Source organism: Typopeltis vanoorti, chromosome 18 (genome assembly GCF_054136105.1).
Source record: "Typopeltis vanoorti isolate ZY-2024b chromosome 18, IOZ_Tvanoo_1.0, whole genome shotgun sequence".
NCBI classification, from domain to species: Eukaryota; Metazoa; Arthropoda; class Arachnida; order Uropygi; family Thelyphonidae; genus Typopeltis; species Typopeltis vanoorti.
Window position 1 is genome coordinate 51,488,810 of NC_143566.1, and position 15,699 is coordinate 51,504,508.

General features: G+C 34.8%; 1 protein-coding gene across 1 annotated transcript in view; it reads left to right on the forward strand.

The window, feature by feature from the left end:
• LOC150096666 (very long chain fatty acid elongase 7-like) overlaps nucleotides 1-15,699 on the forward strand; it is a 186,566-nt gene that overhangs the window by 84,389 nt on the left and 86,478 nt on the right. Inside the window, exons 9-10 of the mRNA XM_090408676.1 lie at nucleotides 7,464-7,696; nucleotides 9,688-9,797. Of these exons, the coding sequence (XP_090264802.1) occupies nucleotides 7,464-7,696; nucleotides 9,688-9,797 (343 nt within the window). The remainder of the gene's footprint in view (nucleotides 1-7,463; nucleotides 7,697-9,687; nucleotides 9,798-15,699) is intronic.

Genomic DNA, 15,699 nt, shown 5'->3' on the forward strand with positions numbered 1-15,699 from the left:
AACAGGATATTTCGGAGTTCGATAAACGGTTTATTATTTGTAAGTGCCCGTTTGGCTGCCACGATTTTGGAAGCAGCAGAGCTGACTGGTTTCGCAAAAAGATGAGATATCTCGGATGTTTAATCAGCGGAAAAATAACCTATACTGTTAATCTAAGAGAAGTAATTGTGGTCCTAAGACAGACTGTCAGTAATGAGATCGCCGACGTCCTAAGAAGGCTTTCCGGACAAACAGAATTTCCTAATATGCAGCAATTGACTAATGCATTCAATGAAGGCTGTTCCCGAACCATATCTCACCGAATTATGCGCAGGGAATTGAAGAGAATCGGTACTAAGAGCCTCATTAGATTATATGGAAACCACGGATTTCTGTGAAGAACCGGAAAATTCATAAACAGTGATGTCAGGAATATACCTTGTTCTGTACCGACGGTCGGCAGAGAGTTTGGCAGAAGCCCCATGAAGCGATGAACCTAGTTTGTCTTGTAAACACAACTGAAGATTCTGGATGCGGTGTCATGGTGTGGGGCATGCTTTTGGTATGGAATGGGTACCCTGATATTGCTAAATGGGCGGATGTCCTCCAAGGAATAGCTGAACACTGTTGCCGATCAAATCCGTCCTGCAATGTTGACTTTTTTATCCAGCAGGTTATTTCAAGGACAACAATGCTACTGTCCATTGCGTAAGAATTGTCCAGCAGTGGTTCATCGAGCATGACAGCAACTTCCACCTTCTTCTCTTGCCATCAAAATGCCCGATCGGAACCCCATTGAGAATATACGAGACATGTTAGTAAAACAATTCCTTGAGCAAAGTACTCTTCCATCAAATCGGAGCCAGTTAAAGGGCTGTTTGTTGAACTCTTGATATGTTATAAATATGGTTAGCGTACCCGCTCTCCAACCAACAGGTCTCCGGTTCGAATCCCGCTGTGGGTATGGATATGTGTGATTGCCTTTAGGTACTGTGATGAAATTCATCACGTGGTGTGAGATCACCACCCTGCATATTTATAAGCCTGAAGTAGCTTGAAAAAGATTAATGTTTGTTCTCATAAGCAGGATTTACAGATTGTGTAAAAATAAAACAAAAATATATTAAAGATTGATAAAAAAAAATGAAAAAATATCCTCCGCCCACTCACGATACATACTATAGGTTTGCAAATAGCTTTTCGTAGGAGAGAACCATATAAAAAATTCCCTTTTAGAATCAGGTATTCTGAGAGTTCAAATCCTGTCATCCCGAATTCAACCTGTTGACTAGGCCTTCTGAATGATGCAGTGCACATAACAGGGTAAAACTTTTATACTTCCATGTTTTGAGCATTTCTAGATGAATATCATTAATCTAGCTGTTTTTATTATAATTCTGATTTCTGATGTCTATTTCTACCCAAAGTATTGTATTTACTTGTGATTACACTTCTCTTGAATATTTTCTACCATACATTAATTATTCTATCATTTTTGATGATAATATCATTCAGACAATCTGTTTATTTTTTTTTCAGTACTCTCATACTGTAGTCTCTAATCTTTCGTGAGCTGTGTTATTTCTTATCCACTTTCCCGATAGCAATTTTTCATAGAAATTAGGCAGACTCTGAAGAAAGCATTTCATAGAAATGCTTTTCCGGAGTTTGCCTCGGGGGTCGAAGTTTCTTGCTTTGAAAAATTTAATTTTTTCCTTGAATAATGTAAGAATATCTACAAAAGGTCTGCAATTCACCTCTAAAATATTCTGAATTGATAATTTTCAAATATCTTGTATATACTTTTATTTTTAATTTATATAATATATTTTTCTCTCAAAATTAATTTGATAACCGATTCTTACAACACTAATAAGACTGCAGAAAGTCACTAGAGAATTAAATCTTATCCTTGATTGAGCAATCTGGATTCCAAGAGAACCACTCCACAGAAGAGCAAGTTCTCAGTCGTGGAAAACATCATTGTAGGGTTCAATTGGAAACAGTAAACAGGGGCAATCTTCCTGGACATTGCCAAAGTATTCGACAAAATATGGCACAATGAGTTTCTTTTTAAACTCCTGCAGGACAAATTTCCGCTAGGACTTTTCAAACTTATCAAATCGCACGTCAGCGTTCGCACATTCCGAGTGAAGATATATGGAATTAGATCGTCTGAATGCAACATTCTCCAGGTTCCTTGTTATTACCTCTGATCTTTGCTATCTATATGGTTGGCATCCACTTGCAGCCATCACAAATGACTCTATACGCAGATGATACTACAATAATGATTTGCTCCTTGCAACCTAGATTGGCAACTGAAAACGGTAAAACGCAGTCTCAGAACTAGAACAATGGCTCAAAAAATGGCGAATTGAAGTTAATGCACACAAGAGCACTGCAGAGCTATTCACAAGAAGACACGTATCTCGGAGAGCTAAGTTGTCATGTTTGGCACCCTATTCCATGGCAACCGGTAGCGAAATACTTAGGGAAACAACTCGATAAAGGGGTTAGCTTCTAAATTCATGTCAATCATATATATATATATATACATACTCAAAAGCAAATAGGACAAAGAGGTAGCTATCCATCCCCGTTACTGAATCGTCGTAGCTGGCTAAGCACGAAACTTCAACTGTTCCTATATAAGATGTTTGTGAGGCCAATCCCTGATAGTTCACCCACCTAGAGTCAAACAGCGGATTGACTCTAGGTGGGTGAACTATCAGGGATTGGCATACTATAGATAATCCAAAATAAATGTTTATGAATATAGCGTTTAACGCACCATGATTCTTACGAAACATACACCTTTACCGAGAAACCCATATCCCTGATATCAAATTACTACGCGAAAGGCTGCAACTTTGCAAATACTGTTATCCACCCTAACTCACTAATACACCAAGCGGTAGACTACAGTGAGCATGACTCTGTAAAACACAAACGTCCCAAGACAATACTGAACAAGTACGTTTTTTAAAAAAAAAAAAAAAAATCCGCTGCCAGAAGCCCAAAATGGGCGAAACAAAGGCTTAATAATATTCCAAATCCGTTAAGGTTTAACACCTAGCAGTAGACCAAAGCGAACAAATACTTCAGAACAATGATCACCCTTCCCCTCCCTCCCCCCCAAAAATGAACTAGTAGTTAAAAAACTTCACTGGTAGTTAATAAAGTCAACAGCCCACAAAGGGCGAGCAAAGTGCTCAATAATATTTCCTTCATTAATCGAGAAATTTCGTTGCAAATACGACAACGGGATAAAGAACAACAGGTCCAAAAATCCATCTTTCCAGAATATTTAACAGTACAGTAATGTAGCTTTTCTTTGGAATGATTTAAAGAGATAGGCTCTTCTCTTTAAAAAAAAAAAAAGCAAACTCAATAAATGTAAGACTTTATTGGTGGTATTGTAAGAGATAAATGAGATATTGGGTTTCAAGATAATGTTTGACAGGGAGAATTGAAGTTTAGGGGGAACATACTGCAGAAGTGAAGATATGATTGCAATACTAAGAAACTCTACAATAATGAGAAGAACACTGCCAGAGATAAGTGTTCCACTGTAAAAAGCTTCAATTGGATTACATGTAGACGACTGCATGCAGAATTAATCGCATGGATTTCGACATAAACAAACCTTAAAAATATTTCAGTAGTTACTCACAAAGAGAAGGACAAGGAATATTATCATAAAGACATAAACAGTTAGTAGGAGTTTATCACATAGATACCTGGTATATTTTTCAAAAGATTGAAAGAGGAATGAAGATAAGAACAAGAAATCGTTTTGTTTTATTTTTCGTAAGAAAACAAAGCATACGTGTTTTTTTTATTTTCTTTTTGATATAAACAATATGGGAGCTATTAAACCTGTTAGTTTGTTTGCTATCGCTTAATTAACGCACACGGTGTGTCTTCGATTACGAATATATGTAATAGAAAATATTTGTGTTAATAATAATAACTTTAACAATAATAAAAGTTATTGCAAGATAATTTATTGAAACAAATATGCTCGTTTCATATAATTATTTTAAGTTAATGTAAATGAAATATTTCTATTAATGATGCCTGGTATGTATAATTTTATTATTAATTCTGGAGAAAATAATAAATATCATTTTAATTGTTTTTCGACATAGTGCATAAACAATGAGCTTTATATTTGGTGTTCTAGTGTTCTTACTTTGTATGTCACTGCGAAAAGGCACAAAGTTATTCGACTTCGCCTGCAGCAAGCAAGCATTCCTGTTGTTATATTAACCAGCCAATAGCAATATTTTTGTAATAATAATAATGTAATTTCATTTGCTAGGGCAGTTAAATTTTTCAAGAAAGTTATCCTGCCTTTAAGGAAACTCCAGGTACTGTAATTATCATCGAAATTACACGGTAGCGAAGTGGAATCTAAGCCTCTGAGCATACAGTGCAACCAAAAATTAAGAACATATCATTAGTGATCATTTTAAAAAATAAGAGTCTCTCTCTCTCTCTCTCTCTACCTCACACACACGCGCACACACACACACACACACACACACACACACACACACACACACACACACACACACACACACACACACACACACACACACACACACACACACACACACACACACACACACACACAGAGAGAGAGAGAGAGAGAGAGAGAGAGTGCAACCAAAAATTAAGAACATATCATTAGTGATCATTTTAAGAAATAAGAGTCTCTCTCTCTCTCTCTCTACCTCACACACACACACACAGAGAGAGAGAGAGAGAGAGAGAGAGAGAGAGAGGCTAACTTGGATTCTACATGTATAGTTAAAGTGAAGCAAATGGAATTTGAAATAAAACTGAGACTTCTTATTGCTGAGGATAAAATCGATTTCACTAGTTTTTCCATTTGGACTGTTCCTGTCCACTTTCTATGTGTTTTTTTTTTCTTGAAAAAGGAATTCATGATACACAGGTTTTCTTTTTCTGCAAATTCTATTAATCTTGCTCCTCTGTTGTTTCTCATGCCATATCCAAAATTTCCCATTGAGCTTTCATCTAATTGTTGTATACCAATTCTAGCATTAAAATCCCCCATTACAATTCTGAATGATGTTTTCCATTATTGTAGAGTTGGGCCACATCATGATAGAAGGCTTCAATTTCTTCGTCAGTATGATTTATTGTTGGTGCATATACTTGGATGATCTTAAGAGTGCATCTTTTGGAGATTTGAACAACAATACTTGCTATTCAATCGGATATAGTGTCAAATTCTAATAAAAAATATAAAAAAATTAACTAACGCCTTTTATTCCCTAATAGGGAGTAGGCGAGGCCTTTATACCCTAGATAGGGTATAAAGGCGAGGCCTTTATACCCTATCTAGCTTTTGGAGACTGAGTGGGCAGTTCAATCTCCACCGGTAGCCAATCAGAGATAGCTAACCCATGTCTATCACTAATTATAGCAGCGACCGATGAAGAGGCTAGAAAACAAGTGCTGCCATCTCTTGGTACCTAACCCTAACAAGATATGTCACTGTCTGAAATAATGTGGGTACTACGGTCGATTTTCTTGAGTTTACGGGACGAAAAACCCGAGTTTCCAGGAGGAAAATTCCGCTTGCCAGTGCCAGAGATCGACAAACTCGGGAACCGGTCGAAGATAGGCTTAGAAAAAGTTCCTCCAGTCAGCGACTAGACTAGAACCTAGGTCTAACATCAAGCGGCCAAGCGCAGAGGATGCAAGTGCCACTTTCACTGAGCTACACAGGCCTTTGTCAAATTCTATTATGTTGTTTTTCAGTTTTTTGTTGACCAAGAATCCAACTACACTGATTTTTTACTTATTTTGGCCTCTATAATATAGTATGCTTCCATTTTCTAATTGAAGAATTTCTTCGCCATTACGGTTAACTTCGCACAGTCTAAGAATGTCTCATTTTAGTCGCTTTAGCTCTTCAGTTAGCTGTGCTTCACTGCTCACAGTCCTACAGATTAATGTTCCGAGGTCTGGTTTCCAATGGCAGCATGATCTGGTCACCCAGGGATTCTTAGCACCCTCTGCCTTTATGTTTAACTGCCTGCTGCCATATGTTGTAACAATCCGGCCTCCGGGGATTGAGGGCCATTTTATTTCTGTCGGATTCATCTTGGAAGGTTAGGCCATAAATTCACAACTCTGGTCAAGAAGTGCATGTTGGTGAACGGCAATATTTTCACATGGGATCACCAGTCCCAAAAGCACTGGTCCGCGGCTCTTCACATATATATATATATGAAGATTGATTTTCTCGGTTGTTGTACATTTTTATAAAAAGATTGAATGACTGGAACCGATGGAAATGAAGAGAAAGTTTATTAGGTACTACACAGCTAATTTCAGCTTGTATCAGCCTTCTTCAGGTGCACATTAAAAAAGAAATAACCAATACAAATATGGAGGAAATAACTGTAAACAACAGAAAATTAGTGTATATATATTTCAACGTTGAAACGTTGAAGTCTGCGCATTCAAAATTGTTCCATCGTTGGCTTCATTGTTGGGCGTATGCATGCGTATAGCATCTCGTGAACGCCAGTATTTGACCACAGCACAATGATAGTCTGAAGGTTGTAACTCAGGTTGTTGTTGAGATGTAGGAGGTTGAGAATGATTTCCTTTGATTCTATTATCTTCCTTTCTACTTCATCATGGCAACTGAAAATGTTATTAGACCTGTCCCATAGGACTGTATGGTTAGGGTTTTCTTCATTAGAATTAGCCGAGAATAGAACATGACTAGACAAAGCACTGGTTCGCGTTCTCTTGTAAGTGATGTCTCTCTTGTGCTCCTCTCAATGCGTAACTCGATTGACTTCTCTGTTTGGCTAAAGTAAGGTATGTCATAGTTGCACCAGTTTATCCCCTTTAAAGAAAACATTAAAAGAACGAGCTAAAAGGATTTATCAGAGAGCAAAGTTAGATCTCGCCGAGAGGATATTTGATACAAAACACACTCTCACTTTTTTATTTAGCAAAAAAAAACCACGCTATCTCAGGAAATGGAATAATCTCTAGGTAGTGACAGTTGAAATCTTATTAGAGAGATCTCAAGCCGCCAAAATTCAAAATGATAATAAATTGAAACTTATTAAAAAATTCGAAGCCCTTAAAAAACACAAAGCAATTTGACTTCTTTGAAACCACACCTCCATTCTGACAAAGTTGTGATTAACAAATCAACTTGTAATCTTTCAGATACAGAGAAAAGTATCCTCAGTAAAAGCCTAAATTTTGTTTTATCTCCTAGATCTATTCCGAAAGAATTATTACTTACTAAGATAGAAAAAGCTACCTCCTTCTTCCTATCCAAGAGGCAAACCTACTCCGCATTGAATCCATTTTGATTATCAATAACGCCAAACCCCCTACAGACAATATCTCTTCATGAGAACCATAGACTCTTAAGAAGTTACAAAACAACAAATGTATAATTATTTTTCCCGCAGATAAAGGCGGTGCCACAGTTGTTCTTAACATTGATGAATATCAAAATAAGATAATGGAATTGTTACGGAGTGACACTTACTCGATCCTCGAGAGAGATCCCACTCGTGAACTCCACAACCGGACCAATAATTTACTGAGAATTACCTTTGAACTACTTAGAAACATTTGTCTTTCTCTTCGTTCTCGCCATGCGCTTATATCACGATTATATGGACGTCCTGAAATTCAGAAGGTAAATACCCCCACTTCGACCTATCGTAGAAGGAATTGACTCTCCAACATACAACCTTTCCAGATATCTGGCAAAATCTCTCAAATATTTTTCCCGTAAGTGATCGTCCTTTATTAAAAACTCCGCGGATTTCGTGTCATGTATAAAATATATCATTATTAAGGAAGATGAAATCATGGCAAGCATTGACATAGTCTCCATATTCACCAATGTTCCTACAGAAGAAGTTCATGTTCTACTCAAGGATAAATTATCTAAAAAGATCATGGCCTTCCTTACTCATTGCATCAACTCAGGATACTTCAAATTTCAGGATACCATCTATAAAATCATGGTCTTGTAATGGGTAATACGTTGTCTTCTGTACTTGCTAACATCTATCTAGAAGATCTAGAAGTTAAAGCTATCTCTTCCTATCCTTTAAAACCAAGAATTTAAAGAAGGTATATTGACGACATTTTCCTGATTTGGAGACATGGCCGTAAATTTCTTCTGAACTTCCTTGAACATCTAAATAGTCAACACCAAAACATAAAATTTACGGCTGAGTTTGAAGCTAATGGTTCTCTTCCTATTTTGAAAGTCAGACTGACTCGTTCCTCAGAAAAACTTAAAATCTCCATTTACAGAAAACCTACACACTAACAGATATCTCCGCGCTCATTCCCATCATTATCCTCCTCAAAAATTTGGAATCATTTCTACTCTAGGACATCGTGTTCGCTCTCTTCTTGATGATGAGATAGAACTTAATGAAGAACTCAATTTTCTCAAGTCTACTTTTAAACTAAATGGTTATTCTCAAAAAACTACTGATAAATTCCTATTTAATCCTCCCGGCCGCAGTAATGAAGAGACTAATAGTGTAAAAGGTAATATTTCTATTCCATACATAAGCTCTGTCTCACCCAAATTAGCCAAGGTTCTTAGAAAATACAACATAAGAACTTTATTTACTTCTCTTCCTAAAATCCGCTCCCTAGTGAGCCATCTGAAACCTAAGCATCATAATGTTAAATATGTTTACCAGATCTGGTGCAACTGTGACATATCTTACTTTGTCCAAACAGAGAAGTCAATCGAGTTACGCATTGAGGAGCACAAGAGAGACGTTACTTACAAGAGAACGCGAACCAATGCTTTGTCTAGTCATGTTCTATTCTCGGCTAATTCTAACGAAGAAAACCCTAACCATACAGTCCTATGGGACAGGTCTAATAACATTTTCAGTTGCCATGGTGAAGTAGAAAGGAAGATAATAGAATCAAAGGAAATCATTCTCAATCCCCTACATCTCAACAACAACCTGAGTTACAACCTTCAGACTGTCATTGTGCTGTGGTCAAATACTGGCGTTCACGAGATGCTATACGCATGCATACGCCCAACAATGAAGCCAACGATGGAACAATTTTGAATGCGCAGACTTCAACGTTTCAACGTTGAAATATATATACACTAATTTTCTGTTGTTTACAGTTATTTCCTCCATGTTTTACTGGTTATTTCATTTTTAATTTGCACCTGACGAAGGCTGGTACAAGCTGAAACTAGTTGTGTAGTACTAATAAACTTTGTTTTCATTTCTCTCGGTTCTAGTCATTCAATCTTTATATATATATGTATATATATATATATATTAAATTATTATTTTTAAAATTAAACTGTTATAATCATATCCGAAGCTAGCGTCTCTAGTGACGAGAGAAAAACAAATGCGGCTATTTTAATTTAATTTTTGTAAACGAGCGCTTTTTATATTGTTATGTTTTGAATTATTATATTTTAAACGATCCCATATATAATTAAGGTCTTGTGAATCTTCACTTTTAATATTATGTATTTATTTATTGTAAATCTGCATGCTGTTTACTAAATAGTTCCAACATCGTAGGCTATTACTGTTCGATGGCTGTTCATAAGTTTTTATCAGTTTGCTATTTGGAAATCTGGTATATTCGCTACATGATTTTTATTTAAATGTGACTTAGAGTAACTTGCTGGATAATGGATTGTTATCATCCTGTACTTATAAATATTCTTCAGTATTGACATTTGGCTTTAAAAATACAGCAGAATATGGATATGCATTCTTCTTCAGGTAAGTAGTTTTGTTGTTTTTAAGTTACAATTGCAGTAGTAATTACTTGGGCAGGAAATATCCTGATCATAGGCTATTCACTTCGTTGTTTGTTGAAGTCCTAGCGTCTAAATACGTTGTTTTTCAGTTTATATACTTTGGCTTAAAGACGAATAGGAAGTCGTCAATTGATTTTTTAAAAATAAACTTCGCTCTGTGTATGCTAGAAAGCTGTATAATTAAGTTTTCACGATTACGTATACAGAGTGCTTTAATTCTTAATTCCATATAGTTATTTTAAATTGAAATCATTTTCCTATATTTAAATGTTACAATTACCGGATAACAGAATTTCAGACTAGCATAATGTGCTTTATCAGGATTCGGTTGCTTATTAAAATAAAAACAAGTTACAATAAAAGCAAATTAAGTAGACTCCTGTGTGCAATTAGATTCTAATTGTGACTGCATTCATACTGTAGAAAACAAAGAGAATTTTTATTATCTGGTTATCTGAATTCATTCTACATTTTCATTCATTCTACATTTTCATTTTACATTGAAAATGTAGAATGGTTAGTCCAATTGGCATGCACCCTGAATAGGAGAAAATCATAGTTATGCCACTGCAAATGTATGCAGAAATATATTTGCAGTATAATTAGATTCTTTGGTTATAATGTAACTGTATAATGATTATATATAATTGTGTAATAAGTTATTAACTATAATCAGTATAACTAATCTCTTCATTCTTGCTTAAACGGTTCCTGGGAAGGCATGGGATTTGCCCTCTTTTCCTTCATCGTTGTCACCAAACTATTTTCAAAAGCTACAAAAAAAGGTGAATGCTTTGGCATCATACAGATGTTCGAACTCCAGGAAGTTAAACAGAATTAATAAGTCAGCCGATTTCAGGGTATGGAAATCGAAAAATGAAATTAGATCGGTGATGCCACAGAAACTTGCACGAGCACTCAGAACGCGCATGGCTTTTTTTTTTTTTTTTTTTTGTTAATAAAGTAATTAATAACCAATTTCCCTTTTTTATCGCTAAAAAGCATGTACATGTTTTTAAGCCTGTCACGTATTACCTTTGAATAGGAAAACTTAATAGCTTGCCTAACTTTCCGGAAATAGAGCGTTACCGGATTATATAGTTTTGTGCTTGGTAACAGTAATCATTGTTATATATCAGTGGGTTTGTTTCTGAATTCAAAAGAAATTTCTAGGCAATTGCTTTGAGGTGTCATTAAAATTCTTGAGCCCTTTATGTGCTTCTGTATCTAGAACAGAGAGTCAGCGAAAAACAGAGAGAAAAATCAGCGAACCTGCTCCAAAATTTAGAAAAGGAACAACATGATGTAATTGCAGTAATATTTTATAAACAGCGATGCGACCATTTTTGCTTGTCGCATTATAATATACACACTCTGATATGCTTGAAAGTTTGACTAAAGGGAGACGTGCATTGCAATATAATTTTATAAATTCAAGTTTGTAATAGTAATGTAACTGTAAATAGCTAGCATTCGAAATCTTGAAATCAAAATCGTGATACAAACTTGTACAATAACGTTGAAAATTAAAAAAAAAAGCTTTCAGAATTCATGTTGTGGAAGGTTTCAATGAGACATTACCTCTGGATATCCCATCGAAATATTTTACATTTTCATTTACATGTTCAGTAGAAGGAAATAACGTGCACATTTTACGATGTGGAACTTGGTAAAATCGACTGTTTTAGTGGAATTTTGTTGTTATTGTGTATGAATGCTATCCATAAAAGGCTACAAGCCTATCTTATATTAGTATCGGAGGGTTAAGTGACTCGGGAATGTTACTTTAAAAAACAAACATGAACACGAAAATCATCTACCACCAAGGAAAGTACAATTCATAAAGAATTTATAGCAATGTTTGTAATCGTTCATTAATTCTTTCTTTCTTAATTTAAATCAGTTTGTTTCTTATTATTGTTTCCTGGTGTTTGCTGCTTTTTCTTTCTTTAATATACTTGCATTTAACTTATGGACAGATGAGTTAGTGAAACAAAAATCTCAATTTTTTATTTTTTATAATGCACATGTTTACAGCAGATAGACCTATCTTGTCAGCGACAAAATGACAGATCTTGTCGACTCACGTATCGAGGATCATTTAAATTTCACACTTAGGATTGCATGTGTTTGCTAGCATGCTATTCCAATACACGTCACCCTTAAGTGCCTCACAATCGAATGAAGTCTGCGAGGGATGTAGACTTATTTTGCAATTTTCTTTTTATCGTCCGATAACCTCTGGATTGTGGTGCCATCTAGGAGCAGCTTATATAAAAACTGAATTCAATTAAACCTACTTTCTTAGAAGGGTAATATTGTTTTTCTAGGACAGGAATCTGATACATCTTAAGTTCGTTCCATGTTAAAAATATAATAATAAAAAATTATCTGAATATTAACTAAAAAATTCACGACGTTCATAATAATATTTGATATCAAACTAAAAAAAAAGTAAAGCTATTTTAGTATGGAGTACCCCTCTATCACAACTAGGCTAATGATCTTAGTTAAATGAGATTACAAGCATAATGCTTGTTCGAGTTGAGACGGAATATAATTAGAAGTTGTCAAGTTGAAAATGCTTTACAGATATTCGAAAAACGCGAAATAAAACCATTAACGAAAAAACGAATAAAGCAAATTATGAACATTATTTAAATTAAGGGGATATTAAATCCCACATTGTTTTAAAACCGAATAAGAAACTCAAAGATTGGAATCAGAGTTTCATGCCGAGTATAGTATAATAAACTATAAAAGTATCGGTGATTACTAGCGTGATCTAATGCAAGTAGTCCTAGTACGTAGTACAAACTCCGGCAACTCGGAGCCAATGGGTAATCGCCGATACTTTTATAGTTTATTATACTATACTATACTCGGCATGAAACTCTCTGATTCCAATCTTTGAGTTTCTTATTCAGTTTTAAAACAATGTGGGATTTAATATCCCCTTAATTTAAATAATGTTTATATCGCCGAAATGAAGCCTATTGGCTCTTTATATTTAAATAAGCAAATTATGAATTTTAAAAGAGCTGAAAATAGAGAATAAAAAGAACAACAACAGCAACAAAAATATGTTATAGCAGTAGACAGTTCAAGGTATAAAACAAAATATCAGTATTTCACATATTCAGCATTTATTCTCCCCCTTCTCTTCAGATAATCAAAAAACGTATAAATAACAACATTCTGGATCCTTTCTGAATATAATGAAATATCCTTTTTTTTTTTTGTGGTTTAGATCGTTAAATCATGTTTTTTTTTTAAAAAAAAAATGAAGATCCTATATTCTCCAAAAATCAGTGGACTGAAAATCACTTATAATTCTCTAAAGTCGCATTTTAAATAGGAATAATAGGGAAAAAAACATATTTAGCTATCAGTCATATAAAGAAATAAGATGTAAAAAAATTTAAATGAGGAAAACATTCTCATCTTTCTATTTTATGATCTGGATATCAATTCTTATGTATTGTGTACCATAGTTGGCTTGCTGTACTTTATATTAATTTGCGTACGATAAGCGACTTTACAATTACACATTTAAACTGTAATTTTCACAATTGGTTTTAAATTATAAAATCAGGTGTATTGCTTTATGAAGCAATGCAATTGTAAAGTCACGGTTTTCTTTTTTTAATATAAATAAAGAAAAATACTAGCTGCTGCACGAAATTGAAAGATAATGTTCCTAATTTTCAAGAATTATTTGTCCGTGTACTTTTTTGTACTTCATATTTTGTCCTGCGTCTTGGATTGGCTGACTGCAATCGACTAAAAAACGGCCTGAAAGTAATATCAAACCTTTTTTTTTGGGGGGGGGGGGGGAATTCCTCTCCTACAGATGTTGGAGCGTCATTTATGTTCCTACGAGGATACACAGAGTAATTTACTTGTACTGACTTGCAATGTATAATCAAAACTGTTCTCTAATTTAATGCTTATTTCCTTTCGAGAATAAACTTTTATTATTGCTTTCGGCATTATCCAGTCCGTAATATTTTAACTGTCCGTGCGGTTAGCCTAGTGGCTCTGCGCTTCGCAACCGCATGCCTCAGGAAGTTTCCTAGGATCGATTCTCGTCGGAGACGTGAAGAGCTTAAGGATCTACCATAGCCAAGTTAGCCGGTCTTGGGCGCAGGCACTAGGGTTTTCCCTTCCCCCATTTTTACTGGGTTTTTTCAACCGGCAAACTGGCCCCGTGAACACACACGGACTACAGTCATGAATACCTCCATATGGATCCAGCAGAGGAGTGGCGTACCGGCTGCATTATTTCGCCGTGACTCCTCATTAGGAGGAGACCCTACCCGTCTGAATCAGATGGAAGGGAGATAGATAGATAGAATATTTTAACTGGATCCTTTTTTTTATACTTCTAATAAGTTTTAAGTAATGAAATTTCCTTGTATTGTAATTTTTCCAAAATAAGACAAAAAATTCTCACATTCAGTAAAAGTATTTCATTCTTTATACTTAGTACTTTCTTGATACTAGTAATACTCGTCCATTTCTTTCAAAGCATCTCATGTATTAGAATATGTCATTAGTTTCTCATTTTGACTAGACTAATTTGATTGCTCTCTCTCTCTCTCTCTAGTAAGTTCATCTAGAAACTTTGTGAGTTCGGTAATAAATGGATTTTTATGGAAAAAAAAAAAAAAAAGAGCCAAGAAGACAGAAGGCTGCTAATGTAGTTAAATTTAAAAACAGCTACTTTATTGCCATATTTATTAGAAATTTTATTTTTACTGTTGCTGTTACTAGTTGAATTTAAGAGGGAAATTCAAGTTCTTAACAATTAAGGCACTAATGCCATCAAGTAGGCGCTACTAAATTGCAACCAACCTCCTAATTACTCAGTACTTAGTTCCGCTTTTCATATGAAATATTGTGGTCGAAATCGGTTAAACGATGCGTATTGTAATGGTATCTATGGTAATTCTCATTCTTCTTCTTCCTTCTTCTTCAGGGGACCTCAACCAACGTAAGAAATACAGTATGTATATTCTAATTTAGTTGAAAACTGTTCAATGGTGTGATTTCCCTCCGCATAGAACTCCTCCCTTGCATCGTTTTGTCCTATTGATACTGACTTTCTTATAATATTTTAAGTTATGTAAGAAACAAATATATAGCAAATTTTATTGAAAACCGCAGCCGTTATATTATTTGCTTAAATATCAGAGTGGAATGTTAATTTTCAGCAATTAAAACAGTAATACCACCCAAATAGCTGCTTCTATATTATAGCGTCCTGCTATATGATATTACTGTAATATTTAGACAGAACAGTAAACCAGTTAAGGTGTTCAACGAAACAGTTCAATCTGCAGCGACATTTCTCCCTTATTTACAAAAGTGTTGTCCTCCATTTTGGTCCAGTTATGTTGAAATGTTTTCTTGTAAGAAATAACAGAAATAAGCAATATAAGAAATAACTATTTTCCAAATTTGATCAAAATCGGCTAATCGATGCGACTTGTATAGGTGTCGCAGAAATATCTTCTTTGTAGAGGTTTCTCATATCTTCAGAGAAAGAAGGAAACGAAGAAGAAAAGACGCTGTTTTCACAAACGCTTTAGTTTTTTTATTTTTTATTTTTATTAGTTGGTTCATTAGTTCATCCATCAGTTAATGCTTCATATTTGGCAGACTATGTCCTGTTGTATGTGGAATAAAAGCAGCAGATGTAATGTTCATCTAAGAACCTGACTTAGAGCAATTACTTTCATAGTAATGAAAGATAAAGTAGAAAGAAACTTAAGTTCATTGAATGAACTTCTTTTTCTATATATATATATATAAGTGTGTTATATTTGGTGCTTCCATCGTAATTCAGAATAAGCTAATAT